The following is a 21,708-nucleotide window of genomic DNA, read 5'->3' as shown; positions in this document are numbered from 1 at the left end:
ATAGAGGGAGTATATATTATTTGACATGCAATGCCCGTATTCACCTATATGGCACTAAACAATTAGAGCCTTTTTCCATAGCATAATCCAACCATTAAGACATTGAAAACATAAGTTGAGAATCAAATCATACTATTTAATTTCATTTTTATCCTAATTGTACTTGTGTTTAGTAGGGAGGAAAGAGGAGATTAACGAAAGATGGGGCCATGTCCAGTCCATAAGTAGTGCGTTATTAACACACTATTACATAGTAAGCCGCCCACCGTATCTCAAAATAGTTTTTCAGAGGGAGAGCTTTCGAATGGTTAGGTCGTTTACTTCATGGAAACTTCTTTACCACTTAAACAATAGAGCTTGTGAACAACAACTATAAATAGGACATGACTACTTCTTAGATATCCATTCTACAAATTTTGAAAACTACTAAAGGATTAGAATTCTAGAGAAATATTAATTAGCTACGATATACGTACATCATTTTCTTGTTATTCTTTTATTCTTCTCCCGTTTCAAGAAATTAAGATTGAGAAGATGGGGTTCATTTCAAGCATCGACAATGAGCTGCTTTCTAAGGTAGCAACCAATAATGGGCATGGTGAAAACTCAGCCTATTTTGATGGTTGGAAGGCCTATGAAATTGATCCTTTTCATCCAACACAAAATTCTGATGGGGTTATTCAGATGGGTCTCGCAGAAAATCAGGTAACAAGAAAAAACTAGTAACACGCTTCCTCGGTTCCATATGATACTCTTTTCTTTTAATCTGTTCTAAAATAAAGAATGTTATCTTTATATATTTAGATCTTTTTGATGTTAAACTTTTCGTTTATCTTTGATGATATACTTTTATAGCCCCCAAGCCTCTAAAACAGAACTTTTGGTATGTGTCAAAAGTATTCTTTTTCAAAACGCTATGCTCAGTCAAACATTTCCATTTAAAATGAAACTGAGGGAGTATATATTGTTTAAACGATGCGTTTCCAGAAACATAGGTTTATGTTTTTGTTGATGTTGTTTCAGCTTTGCTTTGATTTAATACAAGAATGGGTGGTGAAGAATCCAAAAGCCTCCATTTGCACAGCTGAAGGGTCTCAAGATTTCAAGGATATTGCAATTTATCAAGATTATCATGGTTTGCCAGAATTCCGAAGTGTATGAACTTTAAACTGAAAAATTATTATACCAACATTTTTTTTTCCCTTTTTTTTCCCATCAGTGTTGTGTATATATATATATGTGCAGGCTGTTGCAAGGTTCATGGGAAAAGTGAGAGGAGACAGAATAACATTTGAGCCAGAACGCATAGTTATGAGTGGAGGGGCTACTGGAGCTCATGAATTACTGGCCTTCTGCTTGGCTGATCCTGGAGAGGCATTTCTGGTTCCTACACCCTATTATCCAGGGTAAAGCACCATCTCATATCTTAGTATTTTTTTGCTTTCTCCTCCAGTATCCTACAGACGTCTCGACTAATTAATTTGCGCCATATAGGGCCTATACTAAAGGGAGAATCGCTCTCTACTAGGATTTTTTTCATTCTTAGAGCTCAAACTCGAAATCTCCAATTAAGAGTCGAGAGGTCCTAGTTCATTCCACTACAGCCCATGGTGATTCTCATACCTTAGTCATTCACCCCAAACCCTAGCATTATGAATAACCCCTTTTATTATATGAAACTACGAATATTGGAAATTATATTCTAGTATAGTAAAAGATAATATTTCCTCCACGACTTCTTTTTATTTTATTTTATTTAATCCAAAAAAGATTAACAGCATTATATATTTAAATATTTACTTTTTCTTCATACCAACTCCTATAGGAATTGACACGATGTGTATAGTATGCCTCTTTGGAGCATAAACAAATAGTACCACTTCTACATTAGTAATAACGATATACTTTTGATATTTTAATTAAGGATAGTTAATTCTCATGTAGAAGCCTTTGTTTTTTTACTTAAATTTGTGTTCGATCAAACACCACCAAACAAATTACAGGACGGATCGTGTAACATGCATGGTTTTCTATTTTGTCTTCAGCACCCGGAAAGAAATTCTCCTTAAGTTTTTTTCTGGGACAAAATATTGAAGTACTAATAAGTATTTTCAAGTTTTTTTATTTGCAGATTTGACAGAGATTTGAGGTGGCGAACTGGGGTGCAACTTTTTCCTGTTGTTTGTGAAAGCTCTAACAATTTCAAGGTCACAAAAGAAGCCTTAGAAGCTGCATACCAGAAAGCTCAAGAATCCAATATTACAGTAAAGGGCTTGCTTTTAAACAATCCATCTAATCCACTGGGCACAATCTTAGACAGGGAAACATTAAAAGACACAGTAAGGTTCATTAACGAGAAAAACATCCACCTCGTATGTGACGAAATATACGCTGCCACAATCTTTAACAAGCCCGATTTCATCAGCATATCCGAAGTAATAATGGAGGAAGATGTTGAATGTGACCGCGATTTAATACACATTGTTTATAGCCTGTCAAAGGATTTGGGATTTCCTGGATTCAGAGTCGGGATTATTTACTCATACAACGATGTTGTAACAAATTGTGCCCGAAAAATGTCAAGTTTCGGGTTAGTTTCAACACAAACTCAATTCTTGATTTCAAACATGCTATCGGACGAAAATTTCGTTACGAAATTCATTGGTGAGAGTAGTGAAAGGTTACAAAAAAGACATGGCATGTTTACTAGGGGACTTGCACAAGTGGGGATTAACACATTGAAGAGTAACGCTGGCTTGTTTATATGGATGGATTTGAGAAGGCTTCTTAAGGAGCTTACATTCGAAGCTGAGCTCGAACTTTGGCGAATAATTATTAATGAAGTTAAACTTAATGTTTCGCCCGGTTGTTCTTTTCATTGTTCAGAGCCTGGTTGGTTTAGAGTTTGTTTTGCAAATATGGATGATGAAACTATGAGGATTGCCTTAAGAAGGATTAACAACTTTGTGATTCAACGTAAAGGGATTGAAGGAGGAGTCAAGAAATTACAATGTCGGAGGAGTAAATTGGAGATTAATTTATCGTTCAGAAAATTGGATGATTTTATGAACTCTCCTCACTCTCCAATGTCTTCGCCTTTGGTCCAGGCTAGGACATAAAAGTTAAAAAAAGGGGGGTTATTACTTATTAGAACTTGTAATGTTTCTTTTTCTTTATATTTCCTTGTTCGAAATTGAATGAATAATCAAGTCTTAACCACCGCTTTTACTGCATTTAGTAATATTTGTATTGTTCAGTCTTCGGCCTTGAACATTTTTTACCTTGGCTTTCAATTTTTTTTTACTGAAGAAAAGGATTGGTGGGGTTTACCTTATTTGAAATTTTAAATTAAAAGGACGTAATAAAAGTGTTTCCAAAATTGTACAGTTATACAATAATACAATGTTGACTCTCTTTTGGTACAATTTGACATATTACTTTATTTAGGAATAGCATAAATTTAATAAAATATTGGTACGCGGTAGCCATTTCAATTAGATGGTAAGACTTATCCGTACGCAATTAAAAAATAGGGTAGAACTTATCATTAGGCTGCTAAATTCTCTAATATCCATTGAGTTCAGAGTATCTGGACTAAAGCACTCTTCAACACAAATTGATGTTAAAACCATCCAAACTCCAACTCATTAGTATTTTGACTATCATCACCAAGTCAACTAATTCTCTTAAAATCCCTCCATTATCTAGCTTTTACTAGTCCTCTATTTGATTTGGCAATGCAAGGGGTTATTTGGAAAGTGCAGATACTTAATACTAACGATAATATTGAAAAATAATAATAAATGTCTCATGATTTACTAAAATTAGAAAGTAAAAGAAAAAATTTATTTTTAGTATAAGACTAGTAAAAGGGAATGGAGGGAATAATAAAATATGTTGAAAGTTAAGCTGGCATTATTTTAAGAGTTCATTACTCAGATTAAGGGTGGCAAATGGGCCGGGCCCAGTCCTATGCGGTCCGGTCCTAAACGGTCCCGGATTCGCGGGCTTATTGCTGGAACTGGCTCGGGACCGGGACCACGAACTAACGGTCCCGGGCCTAAGTGGGCCGGTCCCGAGCCTAAGTGGGCCTAAGCGGCCCCAAACGGGCCTAAGCGGGCCTAACAGAAACTTTCTATTTTTTTATTTATTTATAGAAGTTAGAGAAAAAAAAATAGTAATAAAGATATATAAGCTATATTCGATTTATATACTATATATACATCTTAAAATATATATATATATATATATATATATACTATATTATATATACATAGTATACATCTTAAAATATACTATATATACATCTTAAGATATACTATATATATATAGTATAGTATAGTAGATCTTAAGATATATATACATCTTAAGATATATAAGCTATATATAGTAGATATTAAGATATATATACATCTTAAGATATATAAGCTATATATATATATATATATATATATATATATAGTAAGATGTATATATAGTATATCTTAAGATGTATACTATCGAATATGACTTATAAACTATGTATATATATTATAGTATATATATAGTATATTATAGTATATATATATATCTTAAGATATATATACTCGATATACATATATATATATATATATAAGCTTATATATATACTATACTATACTATATATACATCTTAAGATATATAAGCTATATTCGATTTATATACTATATATACATCTTAAGATATATATATATATATATATATATATATATATATATATATATATATATATATATATATATATACACATAGTATATAAGTCATATTCGATAGTATACATCTTATGGGGTTTCTATATTCATATGCAACAACTAAACTTTCATACATGTAATTCCATCTAATTGGACAAGGTTTAGGAACCTTTCTTTCTCTTAGGCCAAATTCATCGCATCTTTTAAAATATTCTCTAAGTCTACTTCTACGGTTTGAATAAAAAAGCCAATTAAGAGCCATTTTAACCTTTTCAATTTCAACATTTAAAATTCTCATATCATCACCCACAATTAAATGATAAATATGATAAATATATCTAACATGAAAAATATTACTAAATACAGGACTTAGTGTAGTGGTAAGCAAGGATACAACATTTGTGTTACTAGTAGCATTATCCATTGAAACTGACATTATTTTATCACTAATGCAAAAATATCTACAAATATCCGCAATCGTGCTAGAAATAAACTGCCCTGTGTGACGTGAATTAATTATTCTATAAGCAATAATGCGCTTTTGCATTATCCAATGCTCATCAATCCAATGACTGGTAACAGTAAGGTAATCACAGTCATTACCACTTCTACCAATATCAGTTGTAATAGCAAGACGATAATTTATATGAGTAAATAAATAGCGCAAATATTGTTCATATTCATGTTTATATTTATAAATATCACTCTTTACGGTTGTGCGAGGAAAACCTTTATAAGTAGGATTATAAACTTTTCTAATATAATGCACAAAGTGAGGGTTAGAAGGAAAACTATAGGGTAAGCACATAACAGTAACCATTTTTGTCAATTCTTTTCGATCTTTTTTTGGATCATAATATAAAATACCATCGGTAACAGTGTTAATTTCCGGTTGAAATTGATTTGACCCGGTACTAAGGTCAGCCTGACTAGGTGCACTTGTCCCCTCAGCCAAAGTTTTCATACGAAAATATCTAGCTTTATCTTGAGGGTGTAGCAATATGTGTCTAGTCAAACTTCCCGTCCCCCCCCCCCCCCCCCCCCCTTCCAACATATTGAAAAATTAACTCTTTGCCATAAGTTTTACACTTAGCCCTATTTTTTTCTCTTAGTTGAGTAAAAAAATTGCCAAACAAGAGATGTTTTTGCCCGTTTAGAAGGTTGTCTAGAAAAAGTAGGGGCACTAATAGGAGGGTCAGACGGGGGATCATCTGGATTATTATTAGTTGGGTTAACTTCAGGAGCAGGACTAGTGGGTGTATCGTCATCCGGTTGCGTTTCATCAAAATCTATTTCTTCATCATCATTTTCATCTATAGTTGGATTACCATAAAGAGCATTCATATATTCATGGTTTAATTGTTCACCGGGTGTAATATTATGACAAAATTGACTCTCGATAAATTATAATAAATTATTATCGCTATCAAGAATAGGAGGTGTAGGACGGGTAACAGGTTTGGGTCGGGGAGCCGGGGGAAGTGGAGGAGGAACAAATTGGCCACTGGATTCACCACTCTTCGATTTTTCCTTATTTTTACTAAACATATTTTTTAAGGAATAAGCCATCTTAATTAATCAAGCAAAGTAAATAAAACAAACAAAATTATAATATTAAAACTTAAGAGTTGGAACGAGTTTACCGAATTGATGAACAACTTGTTGGAAATTGATTATCGTTGAAGACTTCAATTCACCAACTTCACAATTGTTTCACAAATTGTAACAATAAAGTAAGCAATAGTAGCAATTATAGAAGTAAATTAGAGAGAGATTGTGATAGATTGATGATTTTGTAAGAAAAAATGAAATAATGATGGGGTATTTATAGTTGAAAATAGGAAAAAAGTGTAATTATAAAAAGTTTGGGATTAAAACAAAGTTGGGGGAGGGGAGGGTTAAATGGCTATTTTATAAATAGCCAACGGCTATTTTTTACAGCCCAACGACTATTTTTGAAAGCCTAATGGCTATTTTTTAAAAAAAAAATTAGCCGGTCCAGGCCGGTCCCGGTCCCGGGCCCTGGCGGGCCCAAATCATAGGACCGGCCCACGAGACCGGACCAGGCCCGCTAAAATCGGACCAAACGGTCCTGGCCCGTTTAGCCGTTTGGCCCGCGATCCCGGGTCGGTCCCGGGCCTGGACCGGCCCACTTGCCAGCCTTAACTCAGATGATTATCCAACTCCAAAATATTATGGACTAAAGTCACTTTTTTTCGTTTGTAACATGAAAGTCACTCAACTATTCTTATTGTACACAAATGGTCACTCAACAGAAATTATCAAACTTTCCGATGAAAAAATATGACATGGTAGTCCATATAGAACTTTTTATATTTTTGGACAAAATAAAATAATTAACACCCAAACAAAACATAGAAAATCCCCCATAAAACCGACTTGACAAGCTAAAAATTAAAATCCACCCGCTAAATAGAATGAAATGCTAAAACATATGCATGTTGCAAATGCATCTCTCTTCTTCTTATAAAAAACAGATTTTCTTTTTATGGTTTTACTCAAGGACTAATTAAGGACTAGACTAACATGCATATTTCTTTTCTCAATGACTTGTATGGTTCTTTTTTATGATTTTCTTCTACTTTTATAATATAATAACGGGTACGAGATTAAGGACTAGAGTGAACCATGAAAAAAGAAGAAAGTAACTTATTACATGCAAGTCATGACTTACTAGGTAAATACTAGTAAGATTTATCGATAGTAAAGTTCTTTATATTGCTAATATATATAATTTAAATCCATAACAAAAAGCAAACGTAAAAACCTTTTGGCTAGTTGGGGTTGAAGAGAAGAGGTTGCCATTTTCTCAGTGTTGAGAGATCTTTTCACACTATTAGAAAATGGGCCTATGGCAACAGTTTGTTAGCAACGGTTCACAAATCGTTGCCATATGCCATAAAGAGGATATAGTAATCATTACAACTGTTACAATAGCATTTGGGTGATATCAACATACTTTAACTATCAAACCGTTCCAATTGTAGCAGAACCGTTGCCATAGAATGTTTTTCCGCAACGGTCTGTACACCGTTCCAATAGACAGATTTATGGGAACGGTTCTGGATGTTTTTTTATGGGAACAATTTTTCATTCCCTTTTCATTTCCTCCCCCCCCCCCGAAATTTGGTAAACCCGCCAAATGAACCCTCATTTTTTAAATATATTTTTAATAATGTAAATATGAAGTTAATTAAAACTTTTTCTCCTTTTTCCAACAAACCCACCCACCGGTTCATTAGATATATCCAATGAACCCATCTCCTCCTTTTTTCCTCTCAAGATTCATTCCCTCAAAATCCTCTCTTTCACTCCTAAACTCCAAATCCAGAAATAGATTCATCTCAAAATCCTCTCTTTCCCTAAGATCTTTCTACTTCTAATGTGTTTCATATCCTTATAGATTCATCTCAAGGATAGTTTCTAACCTTTCTCAAATCCCCAAATTCCAAAATCAATTTTATGCTAGAATCGGAGAAGCCGTCTAAACGAATATGTAAGTTTTGTTATCTGATTTGGTTTTTTTCCTTTAATCGTTCCTTTTTCTTTAATTTTAGGTCGTTTGTAACCAACACCGAGTTCTTGAATTTTAGATTATTAATGTGGATCGTCTTCTACTGGAGTTTTGAGTGATATTGCTATTGTTGATAGTCGTTCGTCTTTGGATTGGAAAGAGAAATGTGTTGTTACTACAGTCAAAAATCAAGGTAGTTGTGGTCTGCTCAGTTTATTACATTATATTTTAGTTGTATCTTTATGGTGATTTCATTTTTGTGGAGGATATATAAATTGTGCATAGTAGAGCCAACAGTACAAATTTTTATAAAGTTTGGATTTTGATGATATTTATCTTAAATGACAATGGAAACTTGTGATGTTTTTTGCCTTTTTCTCTTGTCTAGGAAACTTGTAATTTCTCTTACAATGTTCAGTTGTCCCTGATCTTTCTTCCTATTTCATCAGAGATTCATTAGCTTTCGTTTCTTCCTTCACTAACACACAACTGGTCATTCTATTATTCTTTACAATATCGCCGTGAAAACACAGAACTGGTCACTGTAAAAAGGCATTCAACAGAGCAGCCAACAAGATAACTTTTCCACTTAGCTTTAACGTGTAGAAATGGAAGTTTACTTCAAGAATCCTAAATTTTATCCTATAAGATTATTAAAGAAGTTTAAGAGCTCCTATAATTCACAACATTCAATTTGAACAAGAGTAATGTGACAGCCTTACATTTGATAAACTTAATTTACTAGCCAGATTGTTGGTTTTACTACTAAGCTGCTTGACTATCTTCATAACAGAGCACATCCGAGGAGTAAAACGTGATTGAATTGTCATTCGTTTTAGCTATTGAACCATAAACTTCACCAGACTACTCCAGAAATGATGCCCGTGCACTGTTTCTCTCTTTATTTCTTTCTAGTGAAGCAATTTTAGAAATTTAAGGCATCCAATATTACCTTTTTTGGTTATTCAGTAGGGTACACATATAAATCAGAGTGACAGATTGCAGATAGATGAAAGACCTTACACTTTCATGGCATTTAATATCTCTGTGAGAACTGATTGTGTATTCGAGGTGATAGGTCCATATAACTTCTCATCTGCCACAAGCTTTTCATTTTTGAACTGATCCAAAGGGGACGAATGCCATGAGTGAAGTACACTAGCAGTCTGGATAGTTCACCTTGTTTGAGGGTGTACGCTATATGATTTTATTGAATCTGTAGTTTTTGCCTCAACTGGTGTGGGTAAACATACGGTTGAAACTTGTTTGAGAGTGACGAAGTCATTCGTGTGGCACCCCCCTCAGAAGGATCTTGTTTCCTCCCAATCAAAAGTGGTGTTGACTTGGTGCTATTAATATCCCTGAAGAAGGAAAAAGAGTTTTCACCATGACTCTTATTGAGATTTTCCTATAAAAACCCACAGAAGAAATATTATTAATCTCCAGAAAGTGACATGTTGGCTTCAGCAACCTCATACGAGTGGAGAAACCATAATAAATCAAAGTGAGAAAGACAAAATTCGTCATTTGTTTTTTATCAAGATATGAGAGCTAGCAACAAGAATCAAATAATGTTTATTGAGAGCTAGCAACAAGAATCAAATATTCTACATGGCGAATGAGAGCTAGATAAATGTTTCATGAGATATTACTGATTTGGTCGCTAGTCTTTTTTCTTATTATTCTTTTAAATATGAACTTACTAACTTTAATCTGGTATACACCACTTTTTATATAATCAGGAAAAAAAGAAAGAAACTTCTGAACCTCTATCAAGCAAGGACATCTTTGTGGCTACAAGGCCTCGTATGCGGATACTCTTAATAAAATTGTACGAGTTATTAATTTAAAGTTTGTTGTTATCATAGACGACAAAAGCTTAGGGGCTCTATTTATAAAAGAATTACATGTGGTTATTCCATGCTAAAGCATGACCCAACAATATCCTTTAAAAGTATTCGATTGTAAATAATATTTCTTAAAGTTTTTAGTTAGATATGAGGACACAAATTATATTTTTTATATAAGTAAACTTCTTGCAGTAGAAGAGTATTGGATGTACAGATACAACTGCAAAAGCTAAAGAAAAGAGGAAGTGAGAAGAAAGTGAGGATGACTGCGGTCATTAGTGACCACCCTTCATTAGTTCCTGTGAAGAAGATCAATTTTCAGCTCATGGCACACAATCTCTATGAGTCCTAATACATGCAGATCTAGAGGGAGCTAGTTTCAGAGAGAAGTGATGAAGCAAAAGTTGTGCACTGAGTTTTGGAAATTTTCTGAATGAATATTTCAACAGTTGTACAGGGCTTTATACACGTGTTTCTCAACATAATTACTCGACCTTCTTAACACTCCTAATTACAGTTATAACTAACTATCCAACTTCAGTTAACACTACTAACGAAAGTTACTCTGTTAGTGCTACTAACTATAGTTACTACACCATAGTTACTTAACCAATCCCACTCTCAATACTCCCCCTTAAGCTGGTTGGTACAAAAACATTAAGCACTCCCAACTTGGACATCAGGTACTCATGTTGTGGGTTTCTTAAAGCCTTTGTAAGAATATTTGCCAGCTGGTCCCTTGTATTGACATGAACAATCTTTATCATTCCTTGTTGGATCTTTTCTCGAATAAAGTGGCAATCTATCTCGATATACTTTGTTCTTTTGTGATACACTAGATTTGCAGCTATCTGTAGTACTTCCTTGTTGTCACAGTGTAACTCAACATGCATTTCAATTTTAGTTCCAAGTTCCCTGAACAATCCAATCACCCAAACTAATTCTGACATAGTAGAAGCCATGCTTCTTTACTCAGACTCTGCTGAACTCCTTGACACAGTATTTTTTTTCTTTGATTTTCAAGAAATAAGTGAATCACCATTCTTTACTATGAATCCTGTGATTGACTTTCTAGTATTTGAACATGATGCCCAGTCCGCATCACAATATGTAGTTATTTTGTTACTCTTCTTGCTACTCATCAATACTCCCATTCCTGGTTCCCTTTTAATATACCTTACAATTCTTAATGATGCCTCCCAATGAGACCTTTTAGGATATTACATGAATTGGCTAAGTGTCTGCACAGCAAAAGCAATATCAAGTCTGGTTAATGTCAGGTACAATAACTTACAAATCAGCCTTTGGTACTGCTCTCTATCTTCAAACAGCTCATCAGTGTTTTCCCCTGCAACATTATTTGATTCTTTGCTGGTGAATTTCTGATTGTTGTCAAGAGGTGTGTTTACTGTTTTGGAGGCACTCAGTCCCACATCTGAGATGAGTTCTAAAGAATATTTTCTCTGGTTCATCAAGATTCTTTGTTGTGACCTACAAAATTCAATCCCCAAGAAATACTTTAGCTCACCAAGGTCTTTTACTTTGAAAGCTTCCTGCAAATCCCCTTTTGTAGCAAGAATTTGTGCTAAGTTATTTCCTGTCACTAACATATCATCCACATACACTAGGATGATCACTATGTTGCTTCTCTGTTTCTTTGTGAAAAAGGAATAGTCCATGTTACTTTGCACAAAATCTTGCTTGGTCAGTGCTTCACATTCCACTGTCTTCTATCTTGCTTGAGTCCATACAAGGATTTGACAAGCTTACAAACTGCTCCTTTATTCTCCCCTAGCTTGCAAAACCTTTTGGGAGCTGCATGTAAACCTCTTCATAGAGGTCGCCTTGTAAAAAGGCATTGTAAACATCCATTTGACGGAGATACCAATCTTGAGCAGTTGCCATAGAAATCACTGCTCTAACAATCACTATTTCCACCATTGGTGAGAAGGTTTCTTGATAGTCAACTCCCTCATGCTGATTGTACCCTTTAGCTATGAGCCTTGCTTTAAATCTCTCTATAGTACCATTGGCTTGATATTTAACCTTGAATACCCATTTGCAGCCTATAGGAGACTTCCCTGGTGGCAGTTGAACAATTTTCCATATTTTGTTCTCTTCAAGGGCCTGTATCTCTGCCTTCATTGCTTCCATCCAACGTGGGTCCTGTGAAGTTTCTGAGAAAGTTCTTGGTTCAATGATTGATGTAAAATCTTCTAGGTAGTGTTGATAGTGTGGCTTTAGCTTATCATAACTAATATAGTTCTGCATAACATATGGGATATCGGGTCTAGTGTTGTTGTAGCTATAATGTAGTCACTCATCATGCATGATTCATTTTATCTCTATCTGATCTTCTCAAAGGCTCCATATCTGGAACAACAGGTTGTGCAGAGGAAGGCAATATGGGCTCCTGAGGTGCATGAGACTCATGGTTGAGTTGGTTCTCATAACCAATGTCCTGCACATTTGGAGTAGGCAGTTAATTCAGATGGTCCTCATGGCCAATGTCAATATCCTGTACATATGGAGTACTAGGTTGATCTATCACTTTCACATCCTCAAGAGGAGAAGATGCGTCATCTGGTTCTGTTATAGAAGGAGTTTCTACACCAGAAAATGCATCATTATAAGAGTCATCTGGTTCCAAAAACAGATGGTATTGTGATTGCCTCCTATTTTTGAAAGGAAAGACTGTTTCCCTGAAGATAACATCCCTATTCACAAAGAACTTCTGATTATTCAAATCAAGTAACACATAGCCTTTTATCACTTCTGAACACCCCATTAGAACAACTGCTATAGCTCTTGTATCAAACTTATCATGGCTGTTTAGTTTCTTGGCATAGCAAAGACATTCAAATGTCCTTAAATGATACAAGTTGGCTTTGTGTTTATGGAATATTTCATATGGACTTTTACCCCTCAGAACCACTGATGGTAGTCTATTAATGATGTAGACTGCAGTGACAACATAGTGCCCCAAGTACCTCGAAGGAATTCCTCCTTGAAATCTCAAGGCTCTTGCTACTTCTAATATATGTCTATGCTTCCTCTCAGCTATTCCATTCTGCCGAGGAGTATAGACACAAGTCTTCTAATGCACAATTCCATATTGCTGTAAGAGATCACTACACCCATTGCTTAAAAATTCTCCTCCATTAACTGATCTAATTGCACTGATTGTTCTGTTAAACTGATTCAGTAACAGTTTAATGAAGTTTCTTAGCACAACCACCACATCATTTTTCAGCTTTAATAAGTACAGACAAGTCATTCTAGAGTGATCATCTACCATAGTAAGAAAGAGTTTATTTCCATCAAAGGTTTGTACATTATAAGGCCCCCATACATCAATGTGCAACAAGTTGAAAACTTCACAAGCTCTACTAGTACTGTCTGGGAAAGGCAATCTAGTGTGTCTAGATAATGGGCACACCACACATTTTTTCAACTGACTTCTACAATTATTCTGAGAAAAATGAAAAATTTGACTCAATGGCTTCAAAGAGGCATGGCCTAATCTATTATGCCAAATTTCAACATCTTGTTTCTCCTTGCTTGCAACCAAGCTAACCAACTGATTTGCACTGTCTTTAGTAGGAGCTTATGTAAGCAGATATAGTCCTCCTCTTTCCTTACCAATCCTCCTTACCTTCCCACTGCAAAGGTCCTGGAACACACAGAATTCAGGAAAAAATAAAGTTGAGCATATTAATTCTCTTGTAAGCTTTGACACTGATAGTAGATTATTCTTAAAATCTAGGACAGCACATTGCTCACTACTTCCTTATCTGTCAATCTACAAGTCCCTGAATGAGTCACATGCGTGAAGGATCCATTAGGTAGATTAACTCCTTTTTCTTTTGGATCTCCTACTTTAACCGTGTTTTCCAACAGACTCAAGTTAGAGGTCATATGATTTGTCGCTCCAGTGTCTATAATCCACTCTTTGTTTTATGATCCTATGAAGAAAGCAATAATAGCATCATTACCTGCCATGTTGACTGAATTGACTGAGTTTTCTACTACATTTTCCATGCCTTGTTCAATCAACATCGAGTAAGCCTTGTTCACTGTTGGTATGGGAATCATCATTAGGATTTGGCTACGAGCTTGCCCATATGATTCGTTCCATCCTATCAGAAATTGCAGTAACTTCTGTCTCTTCATGAACTACACATAAACATGAGATCTAAGGCAATCGCATGGAGATAGATGTAGGGCATCAACCTCATCCCACAACAAGCGTAATTTTGAAAAATAAGTAGCAACACTACTGGTTCCATAAGTCACAATCGCAATTTGTTTGTGAAGCTGGAATATTCGAGATCCATCAATTTTGTCGAATCTCTCCTTCAAATCACTCCAAACTACACTGACACTTGATGAATACACTATTCTACTAAGCAATTGACTTGAAACACAATTTATTATCCACGACAACACAATCGCATTGCATCTCTCCCAAAGACCAGTCAAATTCAGACCAAACTTCTCCTTCCTACATGTTCAATCGATGAAACCTAACTTGTTATGACCTAGGATTGCAATTCTCATCTCACGACTCCACACTGAGTAGTTTTCTGATCATGTCAGTTGCATAGAGATCAACGCAATCCCTGAATTGTTGGTAGAATTAAGGAAATGAGGATGATTATGGCTCAATTTCTTTGGTACTTCATTGTCTACCTCCGTCGCCATATTTCTCACAAACTCCGTGTGTAATAAAGCTTCAATTGAAGAATACGTCCACAATAATGGTCGCTAGGGCTCTGATACCATATGAAGAATATCAATTCTCAACTCATGGCTCACAATCTCTGTGAGCCCTAACACATGCAGATCGAGAGGGAGCTAGTTTTAGAGAGAAGAAATGAAGCAATTAGTTGTGCACTGAGTTTTGGAAATTTTTTGAATGAATATTTCAATAGCTGTACATGGCTTTATACACGTGTTTCTCAACATAATTAACCGACCTTCTTAACACTCCTAATTACAGTTATAACTAACTATCTTACTTCAGTTAACACTACTAACTACAGTTACTACACCATAGTTGAAAAATAGGTATTTGATAAAGTTTATCCGACAGGCATATTATTTTTATTACATTCCAAGAAATCTTATTAACGTATTTCTTATGCATTTCATGCATTTATACATGTATATTGACCTATGACCAGAGGGCGTTATATACGCGTATATATATATATATATATATATATATATATATATATATATATATATGTATATGGGATATGGGAAAAGGTTACGGCGTTATATACGCACCACCACCTGATTAGCTGGTATACGTTGATGATTTTTCCCACAGTGGCCGAGATGATATGATGGGATGACCTCAGAGGCCTGATGGTGTTATGAAACATGTACCTATGCACGACATGACAATCATACGCATATGCATGACACTATAATTATTTCATGATTTACTGAGTTATCCAGACTTACAGGTTTAGTCATTTACTCTATAATTCTTCCATGTCTGTTATGTACTTATTTATGTGCCTTACATACTCGGTACATTATTCGTACCGACGTCCCTTTTGCTTGGGGATGCTGCGTTTCATGCCCGCAGGTCCTGATAGACAGGTCTAGAGTCCTCCAAGTAGGCTATCAGCTCAGCGGTAGGTGTTGGTGAGCACCATTTGCTCCGGAGTTGCTTATGTGGTCAGTATGATTAGGACATGTACTGATTAGTATGGCGGGCCCCTGTCCCGACCTTTATGATATTTATGTATTCTTAGAGGCTTGTATACATATATCGTGTACGTGAAAGATTGTACGGCCCTATCGGCCTATGTTTTGAGTTTATAAATGATCATGTTGGCCTATTAGGCCCGTATGTCACGTGTATATGATGATGTAATAAGAAAGATACGTTACGTTGGTACTCGTTGAGTAAGGTACCGGGTGTCGGTCTCGCCCGCAGGTTCGGGGCATGACAGAAGTAGTATTAGACCAGTTCTGTCCTAGGGAGTTTACAAGCCATGTCTAGTAGAGCCTTGTTTATAGGTGTGTTGTGCACCACACTTATAAGCAGGAGGCTATAGGGCATTTAGGACTGTCACTCTTTTTTCTTACTCTAGATCGTGTGGTAGAGCTCACTTATAAGAATTTAAATCCCGAACTTCTATTCGTAATAAGTCAATGCCTACATTCAGAAAGACGATCGATAAGAAATATAGTTGTGGAAGTGTTAAGTTAAAGGAAACTCGATTTTGCATCTTGCTTATGATGAGTAAATAAGAGGTCTTAAGCAGATCATGCGTATACTAAAAGGTGTACGGTTCTTGATAAGGAGTTTTTAGGAAAGAATACTTATCCACTCTTACGGTAAAATAGAATAACGGAATCGAAAGTTAGACACGCATTGCAGCAAGTAAAAGAAGCAAGGTGAAGAAGGGTACGAGGTACCCAGTTAATAAAGATTATCCTTATTTACCATTCAGGAAGAGAGATATAAGCATTTTGAGTTACCTTTAACAGTAACATAGGTATGTATAATTGGCCACACTAATCTGAGTTATGCTCTATGGGAGCTAACAAATATGGTTTAAGAGAAGGACATAATATCATAATCCGGCTGGGGTTAGGGTGAGCCAAAATGGTGGATGAATTATTTGCGTTAGTTGACATTTCTGAAGGATATTGCAAATGTGCTAATAGATCTCCTTGTGAGACACCCAGATGATGCACACTAAAATAGTACAGCTAGATATGAGTACTACAAAGATAGGAACTAGAAACCTTGAATGGATAAATATTATCTTAGTATGGCTCCCGTCCCTAGTAGAGGGAGAATGTTAGGCAGCCCGAAGAGCCAGTAGATGGAGCAAGGGAAGGTAAAAAGCGAAAGAATGTCTTGTTAAAGTTTTCAGGATAAAGTGATAAATAGAAATATTAGCAGGGAAGTACGAAGAGGGATAATGAAGCATTATGGGTGAGATGTGATACATGGATGGCAACAGTAGAGTGTTACAGAATCTATAGTCAAATGAAAAAAGGATACGGGAGGTGATGTGCCTTAAGACAACAAGAGAGTATAGGCCATACAGTCACATCCTAATTTCGAGAAATAAGTTCGCGACTCTAACGTGATTAACAGAAGGAAAAGTTAGACCCCAGAGTAATAGAAACCAGTATGGATTGGTGAACAAGATAAATTAAACATGAATTAGGGACTGAGTGATTTGATAATAGTCAGCATCATGAGAATTTCAGATTTCGTTCCGGCAATAAAAGAATGGACAACAGAAGAATATTCATGAGGAATTCAGAGAAAGGTCATTCAAGAAGACACTTTCCTAAAAGGAAGCAATGTGAGCAAAGTTAAGCTTAAAGGACTAAGTGTGCCAGTTACATTAAGTGTCACCCTCGTGAGTAAGGAATTTTATTATCCTTAGTGCAGAAGGATTACCGCAAGGCGGGTAAGAGTCGTCGATAATGTGAAAAGATGCCAATGAGGTAAAACATCTATACGTAGATCATTGTAGCGCTAAATCTTAGTACTTCCCTAAATGGGGGATTCAGCCTCGCAGTTATGACATTATAATACTTGAGATAGATTCTATTCATATGGGGGAGTTAAAAAGGTACCGTATGAGTATTACAGAAATAAAAGAGAATGCCGTTGGGAAGACAGTAAAAATATCAAGTTTAGAAGCAAACCTACAAGCATAAGGGCGTGGAGGTAAGTAACTACGGATAATTATAGGCGATGAAGGACATCAAAAATTTCGTCGGGTAAACAAGGTAATAAGCTCGCAGCCTTGCAAGAATCAGGTGGTCCTCCCTAAGTACTACAATGGAAGACCAGTTGAGGAAATATGGCAGAAGACTTCAACCTAAGCATAGTACCTTGAAGAAATGGTCATGTAAAAACAATCTCACAACAATATTGTATGCACTCCATAAGAAAATAGAACCTACCATAGCTAATGAACGAAAAGTAAAATCAGCAGTGATATTCAAGGTCATGTGAGTTGTATGGAATTCCAATATGCGTGGGCACTAAGATAAGTTAAGTATGCACGCAAAAAAGGGGACAGAAGGACCAGGAAAAGTAATTGCTTACGTTTGAAGAAAGCTGAGATGGAACCAAAAGAATTATTCGATTAATGATCCAGGGTTAGTTACATTATGGACGCACTTAAGAGTTTGGAGTTTTATACATACAACATATACAATCGTAGAAGATTCTGGTATACGTTAAAAGAAAGAATTGAGCCCAGGTCATAGACGAAGGATTGAATTGTTAAAGGATTGTATCATGAATATTCCTCAGCGCCCACGAAAGGCTAAACAGAATAACTAATACCATGAACTGCAGATCGGGAGACAACTTAAGCCTACATAAAGGCCGATCAGAAGAAGGAGGAAACTAAATAGTTACATCGACGAAGTAAATCAGGAATCCGATTATTGGACCCAGAAGTTATAGGAATCATGATTGAGAACATAGCATAATCACTCTTAATATCAGATGTGCAAAAGAGATAGTACAACAACCATATTCTATAACGGCTCTACGATAAAGCCAGTTAGGAAAATACCAGCCTCATAAGAATTCAGTATGGAGCTCCTACCGGATTGTATAGGCACCAGAGGTACAAGTATTATAATAGAGCTTCAAATGGTGTATGTGATTTATACCTATGTGGGGGTGGGGGGTGGGGGAAGGTTATGAAAGAGATAAAAGAATGTGAGGTGATATTTTAAAATAAGTAAGGTAAAGGTGAACAGCATACGAAATACTCAAGTGTAGAAGGATGTGAGTGGTCCATACTTTAGGTAAAAGACTAGAAGCACTGGGATTCAATATCCAGGAATGATAGCAGCGTCGTCAGTGACATATCTTCCAACCTATGGTTTATAGGTACTGAGAGGTCTATTTAAGAGAATAAAGAAGAGTTAGAGACGAGGTAATGTCTTGCTTGATATTCCAGAATAAAACAAGGAAGTCTATGGTGAAAAGAAGTTGAAAGAAGGCTGCAAGTAGTATAAATGGATATGTATGGGTTGCAAGCTAAAAGTATGGTAGAGCAACAAGGTTGTAGGAAGACAGGAGTAAGGATAAGAAAGGGCGAGTGAGAAGGTGACGAGAATAGATAAGTCCTCGGGATTAAATCCATGAAGACATGAAGAGCTGATGGTTTCTCTAAGTTATAGAAAGCTCAATATAGTCTGAATGAACTCAAAGGAGTCTAAGACCAGTAGCATTTAGAAGAGATGGAATGCTGCCCTGATAGTACAATGAGGGTGTAATTGTGATGGATAATGGATGACATTTAGGCCTTCGATTGAGTAATGATTTGAAGAGGATTCCATGGAGTGTACGAGATTAAAATACCCACGTAAATGAATCACATTGGGATGCTAAAAAATACGGTCATTGAAGTACAGTATCACCCCTAAGTGGATCAGAAAAATCACTTCAAATATTTCTCGATGCAACGTAAGCTTTAGTGGCAAGGTATGACGTAAAAAGTTTTAAGTTATCAGTGGTATATTGTAGATTAATATTGAAGCGAATTAATAATTGATGGATAAAAGTTCAACAGTATGAGATGAGATTGGACCATCAGTCTTAAGGATAAGCAACGAGAGTAACCTGGAGTTGGTTGCAGACCTCAATAACGATAAATCGAAGTAAGAATTATGGTATAGTATGACCTACATAGATACAGTAAAGTCATACGAATGGATAACCAGGTCTATGAAATAAGATATAGCCATATTCGCAAGTTCTACAAAGTATCGAGCGAAGAACTTCAGTACACCTATAGATGCCCAGAGAGGCATCCTATTAAGCCTTGTATATGTTTTAAAGTAAGGCTTAGAGATTGGCTAAAAGCTGGAGGAAAAAGGAGAGGAGAGTCGCATAGGCACACTTACAAGGTCAGTATCGTAGAGGTTGCATGATAGAAGGTAGCAACAGTTACGAGATTGGAAGGAATTCGATCACAAGTCATGGCGTGGGAAAGAGGCCTAAAGGGGGGAATGCCTTGGCCTTTGGATTTATTCACAGAACAACTGCCTAAATGACAAGGAGAGTATTAAGGTATTCACAAGAGCTATAAGTTATAAAAATGACAAGAGCATGAGTCAACATTCGAGGACGAATGTTCCAAAGGGGGAATGATGTTACGCCTCGCAATATTACGTCGATATTACGTCCTGCTGTATTATATTACGATGATGTTACGCTTTGCAGTACTACATTACGATGATGTTACGTTTCGCAATATTAAATTACGACGATGTTGCACCTTGTAGTATTGTACGTTGAATTTGTTGTAAGGTAAATGGCATTAGTCCAAGGAAAAGATTCTTTAGAGATTATGCTATTTCAAACCAGTGATGAGTAAATTCGTGAAGGTGAAAGGATAAGCGAATCAAAGAAAATAAATTTTCGTCCAAGTTTGACATATTGGGATAAAATACGGGCCGAGCTATAATACCCGATATTGATGGACTAGTACCATGCAAGGTACTATATGACCATAATAGTAGGATGTATAAAGTGTATTAAAAATAAGTAGAATTTTAAGTAATTTGAGATAATTCTTAATTATGTGGGTAATTGGTTAATTATCAGATAACCGGACATTACCTAATTAATTAATAAATTATAACATAAGAATAACCCCCCCTACGTGGCAGCAGCCACTACTAAGACATATGAATCTTAGACATATTGTCTTAGGTGGCTATCTAAAATAAGACTCATTACAATCTACTTACGTGTAATATGCCTTAGTCATAAGTCTACTTACAAGACATTCAAGTTTGGTTTTCACTAGGACATTAAACAATTAAGTAAGAATCGTAAACCTTCTTTCTTAGCAACGTAAAATGTTGCGGTTCTAAAGGAGTACGGTGCAACCTTTTCCAAGGATATCATATGGATTTTCCCTACTCCAGGTATATTAAGGCTATCCCTTAATTTATTTTAGCATGATTTATACGACACAAGCGAAACGAGCAAATACACAACTTCCATAAATGACTCTATTTATAGAAATACTAGAGGTGTCTATATTCTTGATTCCCCATATGAATTAGTAATTAATCACAGCACAAGGAGCAAAGAGAGATAAAATATAAATATAAGCCATAATTGAGCAATCTATCACTGAAATGGAAAGAGTCCAGTAAGCTAGACTGTATGCAAGTGCACATGATTGTAAAAGCCTTTAAAGCTGTAGAGAAAAGGTTGAATGTACCATCATGTATCGTCTTGCTTCGCTTATATTCTGTTATTGATTCTCTTATCATTGAAATATTTGAGCAGCAAGGCTTAACAGCACTAACACAATGGTTTTCCCATATAAAAAAAATATTGTTATCTCTTAATTATTATTATATCTTTTATTAATGGGTCTCAGAAAAATACGTATTTGATAAAGTTTATCCGACATGCATATTGTTTTTATGACATTCCGAGAAATTTTATTAACGTATTTCTTATGCATTTCATACATTTATACATGTACATTGACCCATGACCAGATGGCGTTATATACGCGTATATATATATATATATATATATATATATATATATATATATATATATATATATGGGAAAAA

General features: G+C 35.6%; 1 protein-coding gene and 1 long non-coding RNA gene across 2 annotated transcripts; both read left to right on the top strand.

The window, feature by feature from the left end:
- The first annotated feature begins 301 nt into the window (after positions 1–301).
- LOC104116790 (1-aminocyclopropane-1-carboxylate synthase-like) lies at positions 302–3,233 on the top strand. The gene is made up of 4 exons (XM_009627726.4): positions 302–705; positions 1,024–1,155; positions 1,246–1,406; positions 2,132–3,233. The coding sequence occupies exons 1-4, from the start codon at positions 535–537 to the stop codon at positions 3,117–3,119; spliced, it is 1,452 nt and encodes a 483-aa protein (XP_009626021.1). The 5' UTR covers positions 302–534; the 3' UTR covers positions 3,120–3,233.
- A 4,722-nt stretch (positions 3,234–7,955) lies between these two features.
- Positions 7,956–13,026, top strand: LOC104116791 (uncharacterized). Its single transcript, XR_690921.4, has 3 exons — positions 7,956–8,227; positions 8,325–8,438; positions 12,481–13,026. It is a non-coding gene; the product is annotated as an uncharacterized lncRNA (long non-coding RNA).
- The last annotated feature ends 8,682 nt before the right edge of the window (positions 13,027–21,708 follow it).

Source organism: Nicotiana tomentosiformis, chromosome 12, assembly GCF_000390325.3.
Source record: "Nicotiana tomentosiformis chromosome 12, ASM39032v3, whole genome shotgun sequence".
Classification (NCBI taxonomy): domain Eukaryota; kingdom Viridiplantae; phylum Streptophyta; class Magnoliopsida; order Solanales; family Solanaceae; genus Nicotiana; species Nicotiana tomentosiformis.
The sequence above is the reverse complement of the archived record's forward strand: the minus strand, read 5'-3'. Positions and strand labels throughout refer to the sequence as shown.